We start from the raw sequence: 17,037 nt of genomic DNA, 5'->3' as shown, positions 1-17,037 counted from the left end.
GCTCCTGCCACAGATTCTCACTCCTCTCTTCTGTGGCTGCAAATGGTGTTACGCAGTTTTCTTTTTCCCTTTCTTAACTCTGTTATCCCAGAGGCGCTGCCGCCATCGTTTATGGATTCAGCCTTGGCCAGGGGCGGGTCTGTCTTGGACCTGACTGGCATTAGCTCTGTCAGACATGGGGGAAACTTCTAGCAGCTTCACAGAAGCCAGTCCTGTAGCCTCCCCACTGCCAAAACCTTGCCACTCAAACTCAGTACAGTTCAACGTCTAATTAGAGCTGCAAATCTCTCTCCTGAGACATCTATGTGAAATATAGAGTGCAGAGCTAGTTTCTGTTAAGAATCAGTTTGCCTCAGTTAGGAAGGTTGAACCCAGGGATTATGATGCCCAAGGATGTTAAGAGTTCATAATACTAATCCTTGTTAGTCCTTGTTTGTCCTGGCAGTCATGTGAGCAACGCAGAAGTCAGCGATCAGAAACCTGAATCTTCAAGCCTTGGTTCAAACCTTCCCATGTCCAGTGAGAGTAAGTATCTTCTGGAGTTCTTTTGCTTCCACCGTCTTTCCTTCCACTGGTCTCGTTACTTTGCTTCATCAAGCACAAGCTTCGTTTCCTCATTGTAATCCTTAGCCTGGCCTCACTAACAGTTGTAAAGTGAAAGTTTCCTGTGGTGCTTACAAAGTGTTAATGCCTGATGGTAAGCAAATATCTCTTTCTAACAAACATTTTTGTGTCACTGCCCCTCAACTTGCTGCTGGGTACTGCTGTCTCTTATCTACCTTATACATGATTTTTCTTGAATGTTGAGTTGATTAATAATAATGCCTATTGCAAAAGATGCTATTTTTATAAATCATTATCTCTACACAGCTGGTTGGGTCTTTTGTAATAGTATGCCATACACTTAATCTTAGACTCTGAACTGTATGGAATGTCTGCAGAAATTCCTCATTAAATAAATGGAGAGGAAACTGAGGCAGAAAATAAAAAGATTGCATAGTAAGTGAGGGGTGGAATGTATCCTTTCTTCTGGCAAAAGATGGCTGGAGGTTATTACAAAAGTAGGATTCCTGTGTAGAATACCTTTTGACTATCCATTCTTACTTATAAGTGTAAATCAGCTTACCTTGATTGAAAATATGTAATGTGTAACTTCCCATTGCTAACTGTTTGCATCTTTAAAATATCAATGTGGTGTGATGTTGCAGTTGCAGGAGTTAACCAGAAGTTTCAGCCTGTAAAATCTGCTGCCTAACTGGATAAGCCAATTACAAATTCCAGAAGTTGCATGCAGTAATATTGTGGGTTTTTTTCCTTTCTGAGACCAATACCTAATTCTTTATACGCTATTTTAAAAATTAGAATTCTAGAAATACCATTACTACATTACTATTTGGATAACTGTTAACATTCTTTTGGAAAAAAAAAAAAAAAGACATTTTTGCAGGAGGGATGTGAGAATATCTCACGAGTGTTGAATGAAAGCCTTTAGGTCTGAAAGTTCCCAGTTTGTGTTTCCTGTTCTATCCTTGTGCTACATGGACTTTACACCATAAGTAAAGTCAAACGCTGGGGACCAGAGGGAGATAATTCATGGAGCATTCAGAAGGGTCAGAGCATGTGGCTGATGGTTTGTATTTCTCAGCTGCTTATGCTCAGATTACACTAAGAGGAGGTTATTTAGGTAGCAGAATGCAAATGTTAGAGCTGGGGTTGCCTGTGGAAACTAACTTGCTTCCTTTAGTGGATGTAACGAATAAGAGAGTTAACTACATGATGATAGAAGAGCATTGTAGGACACTTCCAGATAGGGAAAATCTGACTTGTTAGAGCACATCACTGGAATCTGGAGCAAATCTCAAGACAAAGTATGCTGTTATCTGTGACCATATTTCTTTTTGAAGGCCATTAGTCCAGAAGGGAGAGGGAAAGTGCAGTCCCTTGTAATGTTAGTGATGGAGGAGCCAGGCCCCTGGACCCATGCAGGGTTAGCCTGGATCCCCTCCTAGGTAGGACTGCAAGCTGGGTGATTTGCCTGCTTCCAGACTGGCTTCAGATGAATAAACTGGATCCAGAGCAACACAGCTGCGTTTGCTAAGAATTTGGGTATGGTACTTGTAGGTCCAAACTGCTAAACCCATGTGCTGGGCAGATTTACAGTCTCAAAAGTCATCTAGCTTGGAGATCACTGCAGCATACTGCACTACGGTGCTGGCATGTGCCAGAGAGGCTGCACAGTGCCAAATTCTGTGCCAGGGGTCCTGCACATCCTTGCTTTCCTAGTTTGATGGACAGCTGAGTATTTATCAGGTCAGCTCATCTGAATCCAAGTTGGGGGTTTTTAATGGCTCTTGGGTTAAGACATAGCAACTCAAGTCCTGTTCTCCACCCCAACCCAGAATGCTGTAATTGAGAACTGTCTCATATGGGGTATACTAGAGCCATAGATGGTGCTAGGATTTTGAACATTTTCTCCTTGGATTTGCAGCCTGAGCTACTTTGTCTTTACCAGTTTTAGAATGCAATTGCTGTGGATTTACTCAAGCAGAAAAATGGGAACATCCCATTAAATGTTAACTGCCAGATTTCTTCAGAGGTCATCTGAATTTGGACTCGGAGCCTTGTGCACTGCAGCTCAGCCTGTTGTCACTTGATGTGTGGGATTAAGTTTGTTGAGCTGAGAGCCATTCCTTTTTAAAGGAAAGACAGATTGCTGGAGCCATGCTCTGGGTAGAGTATGTAGAAAAGAGAAGGGGAAGAGGAAAGCTTGCCAAAATAAGCATCTGCTTTGGTCTCTGCTCTGGGACACAGGAAAAAAATGTTAGGCTTGGCACAGATGGAGACCCTTTGGCATATGCAAGGTTTTGGGCAGGACTGAAATAGAAGTTTTATCATGACAATTGCAAAAGATGATGGTACCAGCTGGTAAAGAGAAAGAGCACTGTTACAAAGGGAGAAGTAATATTGACTGAATCATCTACCTGCTGTGAACTGGCAAGAAAAACATTTTTGTGCTGGTTTAACAGTGCATTTTTTGAGAATTTTCTTTGAAACAGATATTAAGGCACTAAAAAACCTGTGTAAATCCTGTGTCTTGGTTAAAATGTACTGTGCATGCTGATATTTAATTGTCATTATTTGATATGTTTTGAAATCACCTATGTAATTATACAAACTATATTTTTTTTCAGTTATGACATGCACTGATTATATCCCAAGGTCATCAAATGATTATACCTCACAAATGTATTCTGCAAAGTAAGTCAAACAATTGTTACTGAATTCTGTAACTCTTACTTCTTTCTGAAGTAATCTTTTTGCATCTTCATGCATTTCTGTAATGCTGTAAATCATACTTTTATATCTGCTGGCAACAGATTCTCATTGCTGCGGACACTGAAGCTGATGGAAGTCACCCTTTGGCTTCAGTGGCTGTTGATTTAGGATCACAAGGATAAATGAGCCCCTTCAAGTAATTAACAAGACAATAGTCTTGTTGAATAATGCCCATAATATTTGAGGAATAAACAAACTGGTCATAAATGACTGTAAGGGGAATACAGGATTTCTCATCATTCACCACATTTGGGGATCTTAATAGTTCTTCCCATTGCAGCACAGTAGACCTTAATCCCCCGAGCTTGGTTTTGTGTAGTCTGTAGTGTGTTCCAGTAGTTTTGACAGATACTACTATATTGTATGAGCTTTAAGATTTGCTGTTGTGAGGCATGGTAAGTGAAACTAATAGCTCCTGCCTGTTGGAATGGGGAGTTTGTTCTTCCCCTCTCACCCTGCCCTCCCTGTCCTGGAATAAACACTGGTGCTCTGGCATCATGAAGGAGAGAGTTTCCCCTGGTGTCGCCACAAGAAACAGGCAGTATGTATAAAACCAAGAGCTGTCGTGTTGGGAAACACAAGTGGGTTATTACACTAAGAGCACATGTCAGTGTGTATTGTTCTTCTAAAGCAATTTTTTAATGTGTCTTCTTGTTTGGAGGCTGAAAGATGCATAATGTAAATAGTTCTTTTTTACTTTTGTTCTTAGGCCATATGCACATATACTTTCTGTACCTGTATCGGAAACAATGAGCCCTTACCCTGGTCAGACTCAGTACCAAGCACTACAGCAGTCTCAGCCCTACACCATCTACCCCCAGACTACCCAAACCTATGGACTACCTCCTTTTGGTAAGAAGTAACTTTTCAAAGACTTCTCAGTGCCTGCAATTATTGTCTTATGTCTCATTAAAAAGCCAATGTTAAGCTTAACCTGGTGTGTTGGAGAGAAGTTTGTAGGAGAACACATACCCAACTTAAATTGTAGATTGGTACTGATCTCTAGATGGGACTTCATATTATAAAATATCATTTCTTACAAAGCTGTTTTCCTGGCTATTAATTTGGATGTCGCCCCGTGAAACTTGCCAGTTGGTTCTTAGTTTGGGATCATAATTTTCCCCAATTGTGGTATAGCTGTGTTTGTGCAGTTTCCTTGTCAGTGAAATCACAAAAGACCCCATACTACAGCATCTCTGCTGAAGGTGTTTTTCCTTTCCTTTTTGCTGGCTAAGATTAAGACTTTTTTGTTATTTCAGCTTTCACCAAATGTAGATTTCATGCTAAAACATCTCCAAGTGTACTAGCCAATTAAGTTTGCTTAAGTTGCTCTAATACTTGAGCTTTTTATTAGCCATTCCAGTTTTTGCAAATGCTTGAAGGGTAGGAGTCCTGTTGTAACTGAGCAGCTAAAGCTCGATGATGGGGTTTGAACTATTCACTCTGTGCTGCCTTTATAGTGCATGGAGGGAGAGACACACCTCTGAGGTATTGGTCTGTTTTAGAAGATAATGGCCATCTTTCTCCATGATGTATAAAGGAAGTTGAGGATGAGTAGTGCAGGCAGAAAAAATCCAGCTTCTGGGTGGGTTAACTAGTGAAAGCAGCTGCCTGGTCTTTCCTTGTACTCAGTGTATTAAAATGTCAGGCACTGGGGAAAAAACCCATATGATTGACTATCTCCCTGCATGTATGAAGTTTTATAACTGATTATTAAAAGTTAACATTTTAACTTCTCTTTTAATTTTTAATGTTGCCCTGCTTGGTTTCATATGTAAATATTGTATAAAGTTGCCAGCTCTCAAAAATGTATGGTGGCAGAGGCTGTTTTGCCCCTTAGCATGTAGCTCTAACGAGAGAAGAGAGCATCACCCTTCCATGCAGGTAACCAGGGAGAGCACCACGTGTACTGTCAGAGAGCTGCGCCGCTGTGAGATAGCTGTGAAGGGTCTGTCATGCTGCATAACTAAATGAACAGAGATTTCTGTAGTGCTGAATTTATCTGTAGTGTTAAAATTTTAGTATCCTGAAGTGTAAAAGGATGAATTTTTCCTTAGCTGAAGGACTAAATGTCTTTGAATAAAACCAGCAACATTTATGGCCTTTGTTAGCAGCTGGCAGAGCAGGGACTTTTATATAAATTACAAAACACTTGATTTGTCATGGTGTAGAAAAGATAATACAACTGGGCTCAGTTTTATTAGACATAAGTTACATTACTAATACTGTTTAAAGCAATATGGCACAAATTTTTATCTTTATGCGAAAGGTCAATATGTAAAATGAATCTGCATACCTTTTTTTTTTTTTTTTTCATATGTATACACCTGGGATTCATGAAAAGGGAGTTTTCTTGTGGTTGAGGGATCCTTAGGAAGAAAATGATGGTTTTGTTCTAACTGGAATGCAAAGGTTTGATCAAACAGGATCTCCCAAATCTCACTTGCCCTGTATTAATGCTGAGAACATTGTTCTGACTGATCACTGGAACACCATGAAGTGGGAGCTTTGCAGGGTCTAAGTGTTGGGCTGTTTTATTAGCAACTCAAGGCTCTTTAGGAGAATAGGGTCATTTGGGTGGCTGTTTGTATTTGCTGCTTCTGCATTTCTAGCTCAGCCCCTGCCGGTAAGGTTCAAGTATGACTGCCATTTCAGAGATTTTTCAAAAGAACCAACCCTCCCCACCACCTGTTATGACAGTGGTCTCAGGATTTCCAGTGGGCGAGGACCTAGTTGACTCCGTGCTATGTGTCCTGGCGAGCCGAAGGTCTCTGACTGTTGTGTTTTCTGAGCTCACTTCATTCCTCCAGGAGAGCTTTTCCTTGGAAAACAGAACCAGTCTGGTGCTCTGTCCATACTCAAGTATTCGGTTGCCAGTGCAGTTTGTCTGCTGTCTTTCTAAACACTCTGTTCCTTGTCCTTTTGTCTAGTTGTAGTGTTGGGTGTTGTCATGGTGGTCTGTTACCTACAAACCGTGCCTGACGCCATGTTACAGTTGCTGGAATGTACTTCTCTTCCCTGGGTGCCTGCATTTTGGTTTCAGTGCCTTGTTGCACTGGTTTTTGCTATATCTGAACAGTGGCTGGTGGTTTCCTTTACTTCTTTTATTTGGTGTTTATTGGTAGTTTGAGGACCGTGCACTGAGGTTGCTTTGTATGTTCTTAGGTATTTTACTGTGTCATGTGTTCTGTTTTGTTTGGTTTTTTTTAAAGGCAAATATGTGTAAATATGTGGAATGCTCCCTTGAAGTGTTAGGCCAAGATGTTTAAAAAGGTGTTTTAGGCTTACTTCTTAAATTTTTGCGGGGAGGGAGCATGTCGGGGTTTTTGTTAGTGTTTTGTGTGGGTGTGATGTTTTGTTGGTGGTAGTGGCTGTATTTGGCCGGGTGGGGGAGTGTTTGGGGTTTTTATCCAAAAGTTCTGGGATTCGGGGGTACTTAGCTGCTTAAGTGTTATATTCTGAATATAACAGTAGAAATTCTTCTGAAGCCCTAGGCAAGAGATCAACATTTTCTGTTGACTTCATAGGAACTTTTGTCTGTTAAACATCTTCTGAAATGTGATCAGTTCCTGAAGTGTCTTGGTATGGATTTTGAGGTCTGCTATTAAATACCTGAATTTTTAGTCTGAACTTAAGTGTTAGGAAGATGTTAAAAGTCATCTTTCCAGTAATGGAAATCGTACTGGAGTGATGCCTGCTTGATCATACTGAGAAGATGGACCTTGCATGGTGTGATGGACAGGTGGAGAGTAGAGAACCGAACATACACGGTGCAGAGGAAATTCTACAAATTGTTTCTGCTTACAAAATCTCCATTGAGCAGGTGAGGACTTGGCCAGTTTGGTCAGATGTTTTATCAGCATCAAAGAGCCTGTTCCAGAGGTTTGCATGATGTTCTGCTGTGTATTTGTTTCTATGCCAAAAAGCAGGCATCCTGGATTATCTAACTGGAACAAAGCAGATGTATTTTAAGTATGAAATTCAAACAAGCTGACAAACACAAGCATAGTCTCGAGATCAGTCAGGTCAGGATGCTGCTTTCAGAGAAGAAATGACCTATGCTCTTGCCAATTTGTCACCTCTCCTTGTGCTGTAATACTTTTTTTATGGTGTTTAGTGCATCGTTCTGCATGGGACGTACTTGTGGTCTGGAGAGATTTTATTAAAGAAGCATTAAAATAAGAGTAGTGACGTATGAGCTGCATATGTGTGGCTGTAAGTTGGTGTTGGAAACACTGTGGATGTGATGGTTTACATTAACTCAAGAAAAACCTACAAGTGGTGGACTATCTTGTGTGGAGCCTTTCCACGTACATAGATGTGTCCTGTGACATTCTTCTGTCCCAGCTGTGGTGCTGCCGTCGGATATGGAGGGGTCTTGGTCCCCCTCGCCTGGCTTTCTCTCTGTCATCCTTGAGGCTGTGCTAGCTTATAAATGCTGTCTTGCAGAACGAGGGGGAAGGACGTGTGCCACCAGGCCAAGAGTGTCCCTTGCTGTATGGAAAGTAGAACATGTCTATAATGAGAGATGACAAAGAGACAGTAGTGGAAAGGAGGGACTGAAGGATGCCTTAACACATGACCTGAGTCAGCTCCTGTCCTCACATCCAACCAACCCTGCGAACACTTCTGACGTGTGTCTGACCTGATGTTACACTCCTTGTGATGGTTATCCTACAGCATTCAGAGTTGGTTTGTGTTTCATTGTCACGGTTATTAGGCACTTCTGTGTGTCCTGTCACCGTCTCATTCTGTTGCTGTCTGTTCCTTGTCCATCTGTCTTGCACTGCAAGGAACTATTGGTTACACCCCTCTAAAAACTAGTCACCTGTTTGAAGATTGTGGCACTCCCTTTGCAGACTTAACAAATACAGCTACTCCCACTCCCCTTAGAGGATCTGTTTCCCGTAGATTTCATTCTGGAGTTTCTGCAACATATTTATAGTCTTTCTTAAATCAGTCTTTCCCTTTTGCTTGCTAATTATCACAGTTCTAGAGGTTTGAAACAGTAATGAAGAGGCAACTTGAAAGTCCAAGAATCAAAATCCTGGTGTGGCTGTAGAGATAAGTGAATGACTTAATTTGACTCATAGGTGACAGTTTGAGATCAGGTATGTAAACAAATCAAAGAACCATTGCAGAATTTAATTCTGACAAAGCTGCAGCGTGGAGCAAGCTCTTGGAGTTGCTGCTCTTGTCCAGTTCTGTAGAGTCTCCCATGTCTTCTGGGTAGGAGACTTAGAGCTCGTAGCTCATGGCTTGTCTTGCTAGAGTGGGTGAAAGGCTGCAGGTGGCTTTCGCAGCCTAGGTACTGGTTTTTTGGGGGTTTAAGAAGGCGAGTGGTCTTTCTGCTGACCCTGAACTTTGTGTCTGGCTCCAAACGTCCTTTGTCCCTCTGCTTTGCACACTCCTGCTTGTTTTTAAGTAGATCCTCTCAACTGATTCCTGCTTGCTAACCCAGGCCAATGAGAAATGCCTTCGACTTTGGCTGTAGGTCTGGAAATACTTAAACAAAAGCCTGAAGAGCCCAGAAGAACCAGACCTGAGCTGAGCTACATCAGTTGGATGCTGTTTTCACCCCATCAGTGCAGTAGACTAGATCTTAACACGGCATCTGAGCTGGAACCACACTGCTTATGTGTGCCTTGTATAGATGAATTACAGTCACTTTGCTGTCTCTGTGCTTTACCCAGTGTTGTTACAAATGCTTTCTAGAATGGCAGGACATCTAGAAGAAACATTCAGATTTTTTTTTCCCTTTTTTTGAGCTCTATATTTGCTGTTGTCAGTCTATGAAAACTACTGACTTGTGGCTTGTTTTAAAATACTCAACCCAAAGCCCAGTGAAGTAGTGGAAGCATTGACTTTGACCAAGTTCAGCCTCGCTATGTAATAGTTGAGGTCATTTGCAGTGCTGTGCAACTCAGCTCAAACATCAGAGGGATTAGCAGTTCCTTTTTACCGACGTGGCAGTGAATCTTACTGTGACACTAACAGATTTTTAGTTGAAAGCTTTGGAAATTGGTCTTGTTGGTTCTTTTGATTTTCTCTTTTTCAGCCAGTTTTGTCAGCAGTTCTAATCCATGCACAGCCTTGGTGACAGTCAGCGCTTACAGAAATTAAACATTTTCCATGTGTGATTTATTATTTGCTTTTGTGACGAGCAGAAATCTTAATCTAAGGTAGCAGCATGCTGTTTGGTCCCAGCATATTTGTTTGTAACTGGTCCAATTTATCTGATTCAGGTGCACTGTGGCCAGGTATGAAACCTGAAAGTGGTTTAATTCAGACTCCATCTACAAGTCAGCACAGTGTTCTTACCTGCACTACAGGGTTAACCACAAGCCAGCCCAGCCCAGCACAATTTTCTTATTCCATTGAAGGTAACTTGGCATGGTTTTTATCTGCATCTCTCTCCACCTAATTGAGTCCAGATACCACAAGTAGAGAGACTTGCACGTTTGTTCTTGGTTTGTGCATGCTTCTTTATGCTTTGCCTCTTTTCTCTTTGTGCGTGCGTATGTGTTTGGGTTTGTATTTGCTACATACCTCTGTATGCACCAGGCTGGCTTGTTGGTGCCATGCTGATGGACTTAACAGGGTGAAGAGCAAATGGGAAGGGGAGAAGAGACTAAATGTTGTACTCTTGCATGCCTTTACTAGGAATGCTCTTGCAGCTCAAGCTCTTTGTTGGTGGTCTTTAGCTTGATGTCAGGAAATATGCTGACTGACATTGAATTTTTTTAAAAATTTGTTAATTACATCTGGAGTTAGATGGCTCTTATATTTCACACACACACTCCTCCCAGGTTGGTAGATATGCTAGAAAGTTAATTTCTCGGTATAGAACTAGCCTACAAATATTCCAGCTGCTGGAAGTGCCACATCTAAGAAGCCAGGTGCTGAATTTCACCAGCTTCCAAAGCAATTTTTAGGAGTAAATGTGCCAGTTCGTTGAGTAATGGAACATTGTTGCTTATGACAAATACATGCAAATGGATAGTTGTTTTTTTTTCAGGCAGGATTTTCGCCATTTATGTTTGAATGATGAATTGTGAAAATTTGTCTCTTTCTCTGTAGTTTTTAAAAAGCATTTCAGGAATTCTTTATGTCTTGTGTGATATTTTCATAAAATAATTCAGGGAGTTCTTCAGGAGATCTTTAGTTCAGCCTCCTGCTCAAAGAAGAGTTGACACTGAATTCGGAACCAGTATACTCAGGGATTTATCTAATTGGGTCTCAAAAACCTCCGAGGATGGAGATTTTGCCAATTCCAGTGCCTGACCGTCATCGTGGTGAAACTTTTTTTCTTTCGTCAACTTGGAGCATCCTCTCTTTCACATTGTGACCGTTTCTTTCCTTCTGCTGTGCACCTACAAAAATGCCTGGCTCTCTCTTCTTGATAACATCCCTGTAGGTACCAGCAGGCTGCTGCTGGGTCTCCTGAAGCCATCGCTTCTCCAGGCTGGACAGTCCCATTCCTCCCAGCTGCCCCTAGCAGGGCACATGCTCCAGCTCCCTGACTATTTTGGTGGCTCTTTGCCAGACCCACTGAATTTTATCAACCTGTTTCTTGTGCTTGAGGCCCCATACTGAATGCTGTATCCAGATGTGGTCTAATGAGTGCCAAGTAAAGGGGAATAGCTCTTAAAATTACCAATAAGTGGATTTTAGCATATCTTTCACTGATAGGAAGGCCATGCGGTATGTACTTGCTCACCTTGCGTCATTGTGACAATAAATGGCCCAGCGTAATGTTTATCCTTAATTTATTTTTCACGTCCATAACATGAGCAATACAACACTGGGAATACTACCTTCCTTCAAACATTACTCTCTTCCAGGTACTCTGACCAGCAGAATGAATTATAGTGTTTTATAGTACCAGCTTTAATTGACAAGGATCAGAAATGGTTCTGCATAACGTAACCCCTGGCAAGTTTGCCAGTGGTGTATCATGGCAAATGTGTGAATCCTTGGGGACTGGTGAGGTGACAGAGCCACCGTCAGACCTCGCTTTACAGAAGGATTTTAAACCATTTGATCCACGGTGCTGTGAGAATGTGTGATTTGAGCAGAGTTTCCCTGCAGACTTCTCTTTGAAAGCATGAAAAAGTCACCTGAATTGTGTAAATGCCATTGCTTTTTTGAAAAACTTTTTCCAAACTGCAGGAAACTCTTCCTTTTCCGGATTCGCTACGTTTCCTTTTCATCAAATTAGCAAGCAGCCCGCTGAGGTGTCAGGTTGGTACTTGGGCTGGTGCAAGGGACGTGGTGGAGAGCAGGAGCTGGAAGGATCAACAAAGTTGCTTTATTATTAGTCTCTTGAAAATCTGTCTTGTCCTCCAATCAAAATAGTAGGATGATACACAGTTGTACGATGTTGCTGTCCCACTGGAGGTGTATTTCAGTGCACGGATATGGTTTAGTCTGCAGATGCTGGACTGAAGTAATGCGATATTTGAACCCTGGTAAACGGTCAGATGTACAGAGAATTTTGCTTTTTGTATTTACCCAAGCTATGGCCATGGTAGTATGTCGCAGAGGTGCTTGGAAGCACTGGGAGCACCATGGGAAGAATGGCTGCTTCTTGGTTTGCCTCTTTCTTCCCTGTGAGAGCAAAGCGGCCAAGTGAAACATAAAATGCATGAATTACAATTTCCCTTCGCAGCACATGAAGCAGGTTGAAACATCTTTGAAAACGACTGAAGCAGAACCAAATGGGATGAATAAGGCTGAGGAGGTAGGGATGTAAGGTCTGAGGATGAGATCTGAAAGTGAGGGAGAAAAAGAGAGAAGAGAAAAAGAGTCACGGCAGCTTCAAGGCAATACTTGTGTTTGCTGGCCTTTTAAACCTGAAAGCATGAAGTAGTCCCTTTTGGCACATTCGTGCCAACTATTTTTGCATGTTTTAGGCTCATTCACAGGTAGAAGGAAGTGATCCACAGTGCAGAAAAAACTGGTTAATCTGTGTAGTGGGAGCTATTTGTAAAGATCTGGTGTGTAACACTGTATAGATGAAGGGTAATTAAATAAGAAATGTTGGAAGGAGACCAGAGTTAAGATAAACAATGAAGTTCATGTGAGGGAATCTGTGTTTTTACCAGAATCCTAGCACTTGGAGTCTTTTTCTATGATTTCTTCACTTCTATTGTCTATCTCAGTGGAGAAGCAGCCTTTTCAGAGAACTACAGATGAGAATCGCTTTCTGTTTGCTCTCCATGATAATCTTGAAAGAGGTGGTAGAATAATCTGCCTTCTAGATAGTTCATCTCCTCTGGCTTCATGGCAGGTTTGTTCTGTGTTAGTGAGCATCTTTTCTGGAGAGCTGCTCTTCTCAGTGCCTTAGGAAGTTACATTTTCTTAAGGTAATAACAGCCTTGATCATTTCCATGACCTGTATAGTTGGAAGGAGTTTTATTTGGAAGCTAACCCCTGTTCTCTAGCAGTTGCTTATGAGAAGTATCTGTGACAGGTACCTCACTCTTGCAGCTATGCTTCTAGTAGCTGCATAGCTACTGTAGGTACTTGAGTATCTTCATTACCATTATTGATGTTCAGTACAGCCTTTTTTCCTTTCTCAAATGTTCTCCCCCCAAAATTCTATCCCATCTGTTTTTGAACACTGCTGCTCCTATCTATGAGGGGATTCCCAGGGGCTAATTACTTACCTTCATTTCTGCTTCCGCAGAGATGCCACCCTTCACAATTGTCACCAGCTGCAAATACTGTGTATTTCTGCACCTCTTTTAAGATATATTTCTTTTGTTTTTCATCTTTTTTGAGGCATATTTTGGATCCATTTCTCTTTCCAGCAGCTATTTGCCAGGTAGTTATGCTTCCCATAACACAACATATATTGATTCATGATGGGGTCTGTTTCCCTGGGGTAGAAAGACTGAAGCCTTCAGAAGCTTGAGTTCTTCAATCTTGGGGTGAATTCCACATGGCTATTATTTGCAGAAAGTGAGGGCTTTTCTCAGAGTGATGGTAAAATAGACGATACTGTGGATTTCTGCAAGTCTTTTCGTAAGTATCTAACAGTGATTTTTTGTTTTATTTGTGTGCAGAGAAAGAAGGTTTAGCAAAAGAAAGTATTTCTTGGTGGCACCTGGTTCAGTACATCCTGATTTTGTTCATGCTGATTTCATTATTTGTTTTCACTAATCCTTGAGGGTCCCAAAACCTGAAGTGAAAGTAATGTTTAATGGAGTGGCCCTGTGGCTGTAAAACCACAAAATCTGCTAAATGACTTGTGTTCCCAGATGGTGCTCTAGCAGGCTCTTCTGTGATTTGGAAGAACTGAATACAGTGACATGGAGGCTATTAAACATCTTAAAATTCATATTAACAATTACATGTCTCTAATAATTTGTCCTACAAGCTGTTGACAAATTATTTCAGAAAGTCTTATCCAAAAACCAGTTGCGGTCTCACAGGGATATGGGGAGATATGTTTGCTTTCTCCAGTAGGAAGCACTGTTGTTATACTATTTGAAATATTTTTACTGTTTCCTTAAATTTTTTGGTCTAATTAGACTAAATATGCTAAATCCAATGCAGAGAGAATTTTTTATCAGAACTGATTTAAACACATTCATATGCATTTTACTGATTTATTCTGATTAATTTTCAACTGCTACTAATTGAACATCAGAATGTGATTGTTGTTTTCTCAGAACTTTTAGTAAAGATGTGAAACCATTTTAATTATACTCCATTTGCTTAGCAGGTATGGAGGGAAAAGGTTTCTGAAACATTTGAAAGTACTGTTTTTAAAGACATGCTAGCTTTCCTTCCCTGTAAGCCCAGTTGAAATGTAACTGGTTTCAAAATACGCCCCAACTCTTTTTTGGCTCTTAGAAGCAGAGTGCTGCTGGAAGCACAAATGCCTACACATAGCCTAGTAAGTACTTACTTCACAACTTGGATTCATCTCGTCTCTTTTGCTTTTCTAGAAGCATTTAATGCAGTAATTCTTAATTTTACAGCATCAACTACCAATGCCAGTCCAGTCTCTACATCCTCAACTGTTGTCAATATTTCCACATCAGCAGTAGCCAGCATCTCACAGGTAAAACTTCTTCCTTGTTATATTTATATGCAGCATCTCCCTCACCTTTGTTTAATATGTTACTCAAAACTAACAAAGGAAGGCCAAATATTTGTGTCACTTCAAATGGAACACAATGGGTACTAGAGTTATAGGGCTCAGTATGTAACTCAAAGTCAGCAAAATTACTCTTGTGGTCTCTTTGACCATGACAGTTTTCCCTTTGGCTTTCGCGACAAAGTCACTTCATCTGTTCAAAGCTGTTTCCTTGTCTGCAGATTTTGTGATGAATCTTAAACAGGGTACTGAGATCTCTGCAAGAGACAGTGGAGAAGAAACAATAGAACTATTTTAAGAACGAAACCTACAGGGAGGATTATAGGTGGATGGTTTTTTAATGGCTTTGTTCTCCATCAGCAAGAAAAGGAAAGTAGCTTGGACATGAACAGGACAAACAAAGAAACCTCAATAAAGTAGGAGATGCATTCTGATAGTGCTAGAATAAAAAAAAGTCGAAAAGCCCTGCAGCTAGCATAGAGCTCTTCCCCCTGACTGTGACCTGCTGTGGGTAATGCATAGCACTGTCAGTGGTTAACTGCCATTCTGAATATTTAGATAGACAAAGGAATCCTTCAATGTCACACCTTTGTGGAAAGAGAATATAGGAAATGTGGAAAATGTGATGGCTGCACAAAAATCCTTGTACGCTTATGCTGCTGTTTTTTAAGGTTCTTTCATTAACATAAATTTACTTGGAGCTCTAAGGGGAAAGAAGGATTTTCTTTCAGACCAAGGTACCTGGTTCACAAATCCAAGTTGCTCTTTGAGGGAATCAGGAGCACACAGAAAAGTGTGATGTGACATTTGGGTTGGCTGCTTGCTTTACTGTCAGTAGCAGAAATTAAAATCCTGAAGCACAGCTTCAGGTGCTCAGTGATCTTCTCCTAAATGAGTAAATAGTCTTCATAAATGGATACCTTTTATCACAGCTGTCCTGGTTTCAGCTGGGATAGAGTTAATTTTCTGCTTAGTAGCCAGTACAGTGTGCTTTGAATTTATTGTGAGAATAATGTGGATAACACGCTGCTGTTTTAGTTGTTGCTAAGTAGCGCTTATCCTAAGTTAAGGATTTTTCAGTTTCCCATGCTCTGCCAGCGAGGAGGTGCACAAGAAGTTGGGAGGGAGCACAGCCAGGACAGCTGACCCAAACTAGCCAAAAGGATATTCCATACCATAGAACATCATGCCCAATATATAAACTGGGGGGAGTTGGCCGGTAGGTGCCAGTCACTGCTTGGGGATGGGCTGGGCATTGGTCAGCAGGTGATTCTGCATCACAAAATCTTTTGTTTTATTCCTTTTCATCATCATCATCATTATTATTATTTATATTTTTTTATTATTGTTGTTGTTAGCATTATATTTTAGTTTACTTTAGTTACTAAACTGTTCTTACCTCAACCCACGAGTTTACTTTTTTTTCCAGTTCTCCTCATCTCACTGGGAGTAGGGAGGAGTGAGCGAGCGACTGCATGGTGCTTAGTTGCTGGCTGGGGTTAAACTATGACAACAGCATGCAAAATAATTGCTTGCTGAAGCCAGGACATGAGTAAAGGCAGTTTATCTTGTAGCTCTTGTGGCTGGGATTGCACCCTCAGCCAGTGCCAAGGCTGCTTTCTGTTGCTGTCAGTACATCTGGTATCAGAAAGTCAAATGCAAGACAAAAGCACAAATTCCAGAGCACAGACAGAGCAGACTGGTGCCTTGGCATCCACTTGATACTCCCTTTTTACTGTCACATCATTCATAATGTATTAATTTTTGAAGAAACTGGAGGCAGAGGAGTGGCCCTGTGATTGCTGCCCTCCCATCCACAGAACCTGGCTGTGCACAGGCCCATTGGGAAGTCAGATCTCTCAACCTTTTTGGGGGATGTGTTATAAAAGAAGAAAGAAATAGCATAAAGTCAGGCTGTGCTCCTGCTGGGATATCTCTTTGACAGATATATCCTAGCATAAAAGTCATCTTAATATAGAGTGTTTTCTGAAAGAAGTGTCCTATCATAACTAATCCTTTCCTCTAACAGGAATACCCTACGTACACGATCCTTGGGCAAAGTCAGTACCAGACGTGTTACCCAAGTTCTGGCTTTGGAGTTGTAACACCAGCAGACAGCAACACAGAGAGTACTGCATTAGCAACAACTACGTATCCAACCGAGAAACCAAATGCCATGGTACCTACGCGGACAGTACAGAGACATTCCTCCGGTAATGGTTGCATCTTTAACAGGGTGGCTGCAAAATGCCTATGATAAACAGTACAGTGTGCAGACAAGGGGAAAACTTTTTTCCAAAAGGTAATTGCAGTACTTTTGCATGCTGGCCTGGACAGGACATTTACCTTCCATTGTCAGACTGGTCTTACTGGTGTGCAGAGTGTTATGATGAGCCAGCCAAACTTATGTATTGGAAGTCTTACACTGCGGCAATTCAGGAGACACCTACCCAATACCTTAGGGAGAGGGAATTCCAGGGGTGACTTGAAGAGTTGCCAACAGCAACCATTGATTCTGTCATATGTCGGGGCTGGGTGTTCACTTGGGCTACAGGGCAGTTGATGATATCCAGTCTCAATAGCTCCTGCTA

The 17,037-nt window shown here is 41.3% G+C and overlaps 1 protein-coding gene across 2 annotated transcripts in view; it reads left to right on the top strand.

Annotated features, from left to right (window-relative positions):
* The first annotated feature begins 449 nt into the window (after positions 1-449).
* The window catches only part of EYA3 (EYA transcriptional coactivator and phosphatase 3), a 29,542-nt gene continuing 12,954 nt past the window's right edge, over positions 450-17,037 (top strand). The window contains exons 1-6 of one of the 2 annotated variants that reach the window (XM_009701474.1): positions 453-525; positions 3,192-3,258; positions 4,046-4,188; positions 9,582-9,719; positions 14,328-14,410; positions 16,476-16,659. In XM_009701474.1, coding sequence (XP_009699776.1) covers positions 513-525; positions 3,192-3,258; positions 4,046-4,188; positions 9,582-9,719; positions 14,328-14,410; positions 16,476-16,659 — 628 coding nt within the window. In that variant the 5' untranslated portion in view covers positions 453-512. Of the gene's footprint in view, positions 526-3,191; positions 3,259-4,045; positions 4,189-9,581; positions 9,720-14,327; positions 14,411-16,475; positions 16,660-17,037 lie in introns of both variants that reach the window. The other variant, XM_009701475.1, reaches the window with a different exon arrangement.

This window comes from Cariama cristata, unplaced genomic scaffold (genome assembly GCF_000690535.1).
Source record: "Cariama cristata isolate BGI_N322 unplaced genomic scaffold, ASM69053v1 scaffold626, whole genome shotgun sequence".
NCBI classification, from domain to species: Eukaryota; Metazoa; Chordata; class Aves; order Cariamiformes; family Cariamidae; genus Cariama; species Cariama cristata.
This window is presented reverse-complemented; position numbering and strand designations above follow the sequence as displayed.